The sequence below is a fragment of the Salvelinus sp. IW2-2015 genome, linkage group LG18 (assembly GCF_002910315.2).
Source record: "Salvelinus sp. IW2-2015 linkage group LG18, ASM291031v2, whole genome shotgun sequence".
In the NCBI taxonomy this organism is placed as follows: Eukaryota; Metazoa; Chordata; class Actinopteri; order Salmoniformes; family Salmonidae; genus Salvelinus; species Salvelinus sp. IW2-2015.
This window is the reverse complement of record NC_036858.1, coordinates 29424268-29432144: the sequence shown is the minus strand read 5'-3', so window position 1 is coordinate 29432144 and position 7877 is coordinate 29424268. Positions and strand designations below refer to the sequence as shown.

At 40.3% G+C, this 7877-nt stretch overlaps 1 protein-coding gene across 1 annotated transcript in view; it reads left to right on the top strand.

Annotated features, from left to right (window-relative positions):
* Positions 1-265: 265 nt before the first annotated feature.
* valopa (vertebrate ancient long opsin a) overlaps positions 266-7877 on the top strand; it is a 29018-nt gene continuing 21406 nt past the window's right edge. The window contains exons 1-2 of the mRNA XM_024008990.1: positions 266-1022; positions 4374-4584. Coding sequence (XP_023864758.1) covers positions 656-1022; positions 4374-4584 — 578 coding nt within the window. The 5' untranslated portion in view covers positions 266-655. The remainder of the gene's footprint in view (positions 1023-4373; positions 4585-7877) is intronic.

The following is a 7877-nucleotide window of genomic DNA, read 5'->3' as shown; positions in this document are numbered from 1 at the left end:
CAAAACCTATGCAGTCTGAATGGAGAATGTTGTAGGTACGAACCGGTCCACGAGGGATATGAGTGTATTGCCGGCTGCATACAATGCATTTGGATGGTAAGATGACACGACTCAATTTCGCCATCTACCGGCCTTTGGGGCTACATTTCCTCCAGGTCAGGAGTGACGCTCGAATTGTTGCGAGCGAGTCGACTACAGGCAACATAAATCACCTACTAATTCACTTGCTGGTAAGCCTTCTCAAGGCTCAGATTCCGTCCGCACATATTCATTAAGAAAGTGTTTGTTTATTTGCAGCAGTGCTTTTGCGGTTTTTTGTGTACCGTTGCTGTTTTTCTAGATACAGACTCACTCTTTAAACAGCCTTGAATTCTGAATAACTGTGGATTCGTCGCTTTGGTTCAAAATATGTGCTTTCATGTAAAATGCGGATATCAAGATTCTAAGTACAGCCTACTCAAAGAAATGTATCCAGTAATTCTTTCAAACGAATGCTCTTTACGCGCGACTGGGCATGCTGCAGCTTCGAGGAGGAGAGTCCAAATTAAGTTGTGAAAATGAGTAATGGACCACAAGATCTCTGACCCTTTACATAACCCACGAGTGCAATAGGATTTTTACTCTATAGTCAAGTGCAAGTATTTTGACATGGACAATGGATAATATAAGAATTGCAGTAAATGGTGTTTCTTATAACGAGGCAGCCGAGATCTTCAAACCTCACGCTGATCCGTTCACTGGTCCAATAACACATCTTGCACCTTGGAATTTCGCAGTTTTGGCTACCCTGATGTTTGTTGTAACATCTCTGTCTCTCTTTGAAAATTTTACTGTTATGTTGGCCACTTACAAGTTCAAACAGCTGAGACAGCCCTTAAATTATATCATAGTTAATTTATCTGTCGCTGATTTCCTTGTGTCACTCACCGGTGGAACAATAAGTTTTCTAACAAATGCCAAAGGGTATTTTTTTCTTGGAAATTGGGCTTGCGTATTGGAGGGTTTTGCTGTCACCTATTTCGGTAAGTTCAGCATGGATCATGGTAATGTTTTTGAATAAGTAACCTGGGATGCTGGTGTAACCGCATAGTTGCTGCAGGTGTCAGTGTTGGAGCTGTTTAGATTCCGAAATGTAGCAAAATAATAGCGTTTGAAAGTCAGACTGATTGATTGTTTGATTAATTTGGTTTCTTAGACAGTTTTTTTAAAGACAGATAATACATAGCAGAAAGGAATTCATCCATCTTTTGTAGTGCATTTGGCAGTTCTTTCAAAGCATTTTGTGGTGCTGAAAAATGGACATAAAACTGATGGCAAAATTACACAGGCAAATAGATATGATCGTCATTTTTTAAATTAAAATAACTGATCTAATTTAGGAAACAAACATGTTTTGCACACGAGGGTGTCGACATTTTTACAAATTAATTAAAAATGAAAAGCTGAAACGCCCTTTATGGCCTAAATAAGTTCAGGAATAAAAATGTGCTTAACAAGTCACAAGTTGCAGGGACTCACTCTGTGTGGAATAATGACGACCTCATTTCTGTACCCCACACATACAGTTATCTGTAAGGTCCCTCGGTCGAGCACTGAATTTCAAACACAGATTCAACCGCAAAAAACAGGGAGGTTTTCCAACGCCTCGCAAAGACCTATTGGTAGACGGTTAAATTAAAAAGCAGACATTGATTATCCCTTTGAGCATGGTGAGGTTATTAATTACATTTTGGATGGTGTATCAATACACCTTGTCGCTACAAAGATACAGGCTACCTTCCTAACTGAGTTGCGGTAGATTTCACCAGGAGGTCAATGGTGACTTTAAAACAGTTACAGAATTTAATGACTGTGATAGGAGAAAACTGAGGACGGATCAACAACATAGTAACTACTCCAAAATACTAACCTAATTGACAGAGTGAAAAGAAGGAAGCCTGTACAGAATAAATATATTCCAAAACATGCATCCTGTTAGCAACAAGGCAATAAAGTAATACCCCAAAAAATGTGGCAAAGCAATTGAACTTGTTCTGAAAACAAAATGTTTGGGGCAAATGCAATACAACACATTACTGAGTACCACTCCATATTTTCAAGCATAGTGGTGGCTGCATCATGTTATGAGTATCTTGTCATTGTTTAAGCACTGGGGAGTTCTTTAGGATAAAATATAAACTGAATGGAGCTAAGCACAGCCAAAATCCTAGAGAAAAACCTGGTTCAGTCTGCTTTCCTCCAGACATTGGGAGATTAATTCACCTTTCAGCAGGAAAATATCCTAAAACAAAAATCTACACTAGAGTTGCCTACCAAACAGACAGTGAATGTTCCTGAGTGGCCGAGTTACAGTTTTGACTTAAACCTACTTAAAAATCTATGGCAAGACCTGGAAATGGTTGTCTAGCAATGATCAACAACCAATTTGACAGAGCTTGAAGGATTTTGGAAAGAATAATGGGCACATGTAGCACAATCCCGCTTTGACAGAGTATTTTTGTTTTTGTTTCACAATTTAATCCATTTTAATCCCACTAACACTACAAAATGTGGAAGAAGTCAAGTAGTGTGAATACTTTCTGAAGGCACTGTACATACTCTTAGAAAAAAAGGTCTACCTAGAACAAAGTGTTCTTCCGCTGTCCCTGTAGTAAAACCAAACCCTTTTTGGTTCCAGGTAGAACCTTTTCACCAAAGGGTGAATATATGTTGGTTACAAAATCCAAGGACCATTACAATAGAACTCAGGTGCTGATTTCCAGGCCGGTAGTAGAGCCGCTACAACAATGTCCATCCAGAACAACGAGACAGTATTTCTAGTTAAGGGGTTTTTAATGGACAGAAAGGATCCACACAGACACACACACGCCACTCTTGAAACTGACAGATTCTGGTTCTGTAAGGGAGATAATATAAATGTAGGCATATTTTCGTTCTGCAGGGCTAGTTTCTATCTGCCTACTAAACAGGCTAGTGGACCAGTACATCAACAACAGCAATACAGGAATGTCTACATAATGTAATGAAACAGGCAGGGAGCAGGTCTCGAACCCTTGACCTTCTAGCCCGAAGTCCAGCGCGCTATCGACTGTGCCGCAAAAGCATGCTCGAGCGGCAGAGTCGATATCCGCGCTTATAAACCCAGGGTCGTTACAATAATATAAACACCAGAGCATGAGCGATTTACATATACAAAGGAAATAGTCTTATCACCTCAAATGACAAATGCTAACAAACGGCTAAAGCTACTATGCATGCTAACATACACTACTAATGCATTCTTTGTGTAAATGCTAGCAGCAGCGCGAGCTAACCAACAAGCTCAACATACATGGAAAAATACAACAACAGACAATATTTAGCAAAAAAAAACAACGGGACATAGATCTTAAAACACTTATGTTTTAGATGCACGCACAGTAAAATGTCACACACCAAGGATATTGTACACAAGAGGAAAAGGGTAGCAGGGGGGAAAAAGTGGAGCTCGTCAGAATGGAAAGCAATGTTATCTGATTTCTGCCCTGCCAGGGTAGGGGTCCTACACGAATGAACCTGAAGTCTCGTGAATAGATGCTGCTGATTGGCTAATATAAGAACGTCTGGCGTGACCTTGGCCAATAAGAACACTAAATGTGGTTTATGGTCTGAAGAATAGGAGACTAAAACACAGTTTCCACTGGGATTTAAAATTAGGGCCAAATTTGAGCTAGTCCACCAAGGCCAGTCCAGCATAGGTTGACTTCAAAGTGCCATTGGAAATGGGGCTTCAGCTGCCTGACTAAACTAACCAGAAGGGAGTGCCAGAAAGCTGGCAGTTTTTACAATCGTTCTAGGTAGCCATTTTAGGTAGAGTGAAATGTAGAATGGTAGTGTTTAGCACATTTTATGAAACGAGTTGTTCCGATCATTGATGCTGATTGGACGAGCAGCATTCCAACCCGTGCTGTATTCACCAACAGGCACACCTATGCCTGCTAACAGGTCCATCTGAATTATTTCTCACCCTCCATAAGAATATAATCATATTCAGGTTGCTGTCCGAATCATCTATTGTATTTATCTGAATTTACACACTATTTCCCCTTGCTTATAGCCTTGCATTTAGTTTGGTAAAGCGGGGTTAATATAAGCGTTAGCTGAAGTTGTCTAGCTAGCCAGCTAGCGACAACAACTTTTGTCAGCCTGCATAGCAACCATTTTTGTTAACGAACTATATATTCTGGTGGAAGAATGAAATTGTATGAATTTACATATCAAGATAATGTTTTAAATGAAAATATGTAATGAATTGTTATTTTAATGAATATAGTCACAGCCAAATGGGTAGATGTTTCTTCTGGGCCCTACAGACTGTCTCTGCCTCCTCTTAGGGATTGTGGCTCTGTGGTCCCTGGCAGTCCTGTCCTTCGAGCGTTTCTTTGTGATCTGCCGGCCTCTGGGGAATGTTCGTCTTAGGGGGAAGCATGCGGCAATGGGCCTGCTGTTTGTCTGGACCTTCTCCTTCATCTGGACTATCCCTCCTGTGTTCGGCTGGTGCAGCTACACCGTCAGCAAGATCGGCACCACCTGCGAGCCAAACTGGTGAGTGAGCAGAGAGCACACGTAAACATAGATGTACAGCAACCTCGACCTCCTGTTTGTATCATAAACGCACGCAGGCACAAACGGGTCATTTTTGAATTGCAGTGGCATTTGGGCATGGCATTTTGTATTTATTTAAATGCATTTGGGTAAGTCTGCCCATTCTTAATCAACTAATATGGCAGCTTAATGACTTTAAATAATTGTTACTATTATGATAACATTGTAACTTACCAACAGTAGCGGTAGGAACACCAATGACACATTTTAGGTCATTTTGGATTTTCTTAAATGGAGGTCATCAACCCATAAAAAGTAATTGACAAACGTATTATCATAATCATTTTGCTCACACTGTAATTTCCCTTCATTTAAATCAAGTAACACCAATACCATTTATTTTTTATTTTTATACACACAAAATTATCAATGGAATCCTCAAATTCATGACATACTAAAAGGGTGTGATTATCAAATTATTTCCTTTTAATATAGACCCCTCCCCGATAAGAGTTTGCCACTGGAGAAAATGCTCACCAAGATCTGTGTATTTCTTTGTAAGAAGTGATTTTCAAGGCGGAAACATCAATGATGTCAAATGAAGGGATACACATTGTTGTTTTGTATGGTGTTTATTCTATACAAGAGCAAGGTAATGTTGATCAGAAAGTCTCTACTTCAGGATCACTCGGTAGCATGCATACAGCKCCATTCAGTGCATATGAAGTAATGCCAAACTTGGCTCAATAGTACTATATAGTATCACACTCAGCTACACATAACAGCAGCGCCATCTACTGGCTTGGTGACATCTCGTAACAATTAATAGTACTATATAGTATCACACAGCTACACAACAGCAGCGCCATCTACGGCTTTTGGTGACATCTCGTAACATTAATAGTACTATATAGTATCACACAGCTACACAACAGCAGCGCCATCTACTGGCTTGGTGACATCGTAACAATTAATAGTACTATATAGTATCACACAGCTACACAACAGCAGCGCCATCTACTGGCTTGGTGACATCTCGTAACAATTAATAGTACTATATAGTATCAACACAGCTACACAACAGCAGCGCCATCTACTGGCTTGGTGACATCTCGTAACAATTAATAGTACTATATAGTATCACACAGCTACACAACAGCAGCGCCATCTCACTGGCTTGGTGACATCTCGTAACAATTAATAGTACTATATGTATCACACAGCTACACAACAGCAGCGCCATCTACTGGCTTGGTGACATCTCGTAACAATTATAGTACTATATAGTATCACACAGCTAACAAACAGCAGCGCCATCTACTGGCTTGGTGACATCTCGTAACAATTAAATAGTACTATATAGTATCCACACAGCTCACACAACAGCAGCGCCATCTACTGGTTGTGACATCTCGTAACAATTAATAGTACTATATAGTATCACACAGCTACACAACAGCAGCGCCATCTACTGGCTTGGTGACATCTCGTAACAATTACATTTGTTCGATTTCTATTTTATTTGAATATCCTTCTTTGTTTTTATTGCAATATCCAGTGGTTCCAAAACTTTTTACTGTCCCGTACTCCTTCAAACATGCAAMCTCCAGCTGCGTACCCCCTCTAGCACCAGGGTCAGCGCGCTCTCAAATGTKGTTTTTTGCCATCATTGAAAGCCTGCCACACACACACTATACGATACATTTATTAAACATAAAAATTAGTGTGAGTTTGTCACAACCCGGCTCCTGGGAAGTGACAAATAGCTCTTATAGGACCAGTGCACTAATAATAATAATAATCAATAATTTTTCTCTTTATTTAACCATCTTACATATAAAACCTTTATTTGTTCATCGAAAATTGTGAATAACTCACCACAGGTTAATGAGAAGGGTGTGCTTGAAAGGATGCACATAACTCTGCAATGTTGGATTGTATTGGAGAGAGTTTGAGTCTTAAATCATTTTCCACACACAGTCTGTGCCTGTATTTAGTTTTCATGCTAGTGAGGGCTGAGAATCCACTCTCACATAGGTACGTGGTTGCAAAGGGCATCAGTGTCTTAACAGTGCGATTTGCCAAAGCAGGATTCTCTGAGTGCAGCCCAATCCAGAAATCTGGCAGTGGCTTCTGATTAAATTACATTTTCACAGAACCACGTTGCAATTTCGATGAGGCTCTCTTGTTCAGATATTGGTAAGTGGACTGGACGCAGGGCATGAAAGGGATAACGAATCCAGTTGTTTGTGTCATCCGTTTTGGGAAAGTACCTGCGTAATTGCACACCCAACTCATTCAGGTGCTTCGCTATATCACGTTTAACATTGTCTGTAAGCTTGAGTTYATTTGCACACAAAAAATCATACAATGATGGAAAGATCTGTGTGTTGCCCCTGTTAATGTAGAAAGAAAAGAGCTCCAACTTCTTAATACATTGAATATAGTTGCGGAGAGTCCCTGTAATCCTAGATGCAGATCATTCAGGTGAGAAAAAACATCACTCAGGCCAGTCGTGTGAGAAACTCGTCATCATGCAAGCGGTCAGACAAGTGAAAATTATGGTCAGTAAAGAACTTTAAGCTCATCTCTCAATTAAAAAAAAAAGTCAATACTTTGCCTCTTGATACTGTATGTTGTAAAAGCGATACATGGTCGCTGCCCATATCATTGCATAGTGCAGAAAATACACGAGAGTTCAGGGGCCTTGCTTTAACAAAGTTAACCATTTTCACCGWAGTGTCCGAAACGTCTTTCAAGCTGTCAGGCATTCCCTTGGCAGCAAGAGCCTCYCGGTGGATGCTGCAGTGTACTCCAGTGGCGTCGGGAGCAACTGCTTGCATGCGCGTTACCACTCCACTATGTCTCCCTGTCATGGCTTTTGCGCCACCAGTACAGATACCAACATGAGCTGCAGCTACGTTTGGCTGCATAGTGGAATTCCCGCGAGAGAGWAACGGTTAATGTGAATGGATGTTCATTATTTGACTAGGCTACCTGTATTTGACATTGTGTTGTTATTTCGCTGAACACTAGATGGTTTCATTTTATTTTTGGCAGTGAAATGAGGCCAGCCAGGCGAGAAAGAAACCTCACCCGAATGTATAGCCCCGTTGGAAAATATAAATGGACTGTTTGAAAATGTGAAGAGAATTTTAAAAACAATAATAATAATAATATACTGTATATATTTTTAAATGTGAATCACATTTTTATTTGGCGTACCCCCGACGGCATTGCGCGTGTACCCCAGTTTGGGAATACCTGCTCTATACAATATATTACATACTTAT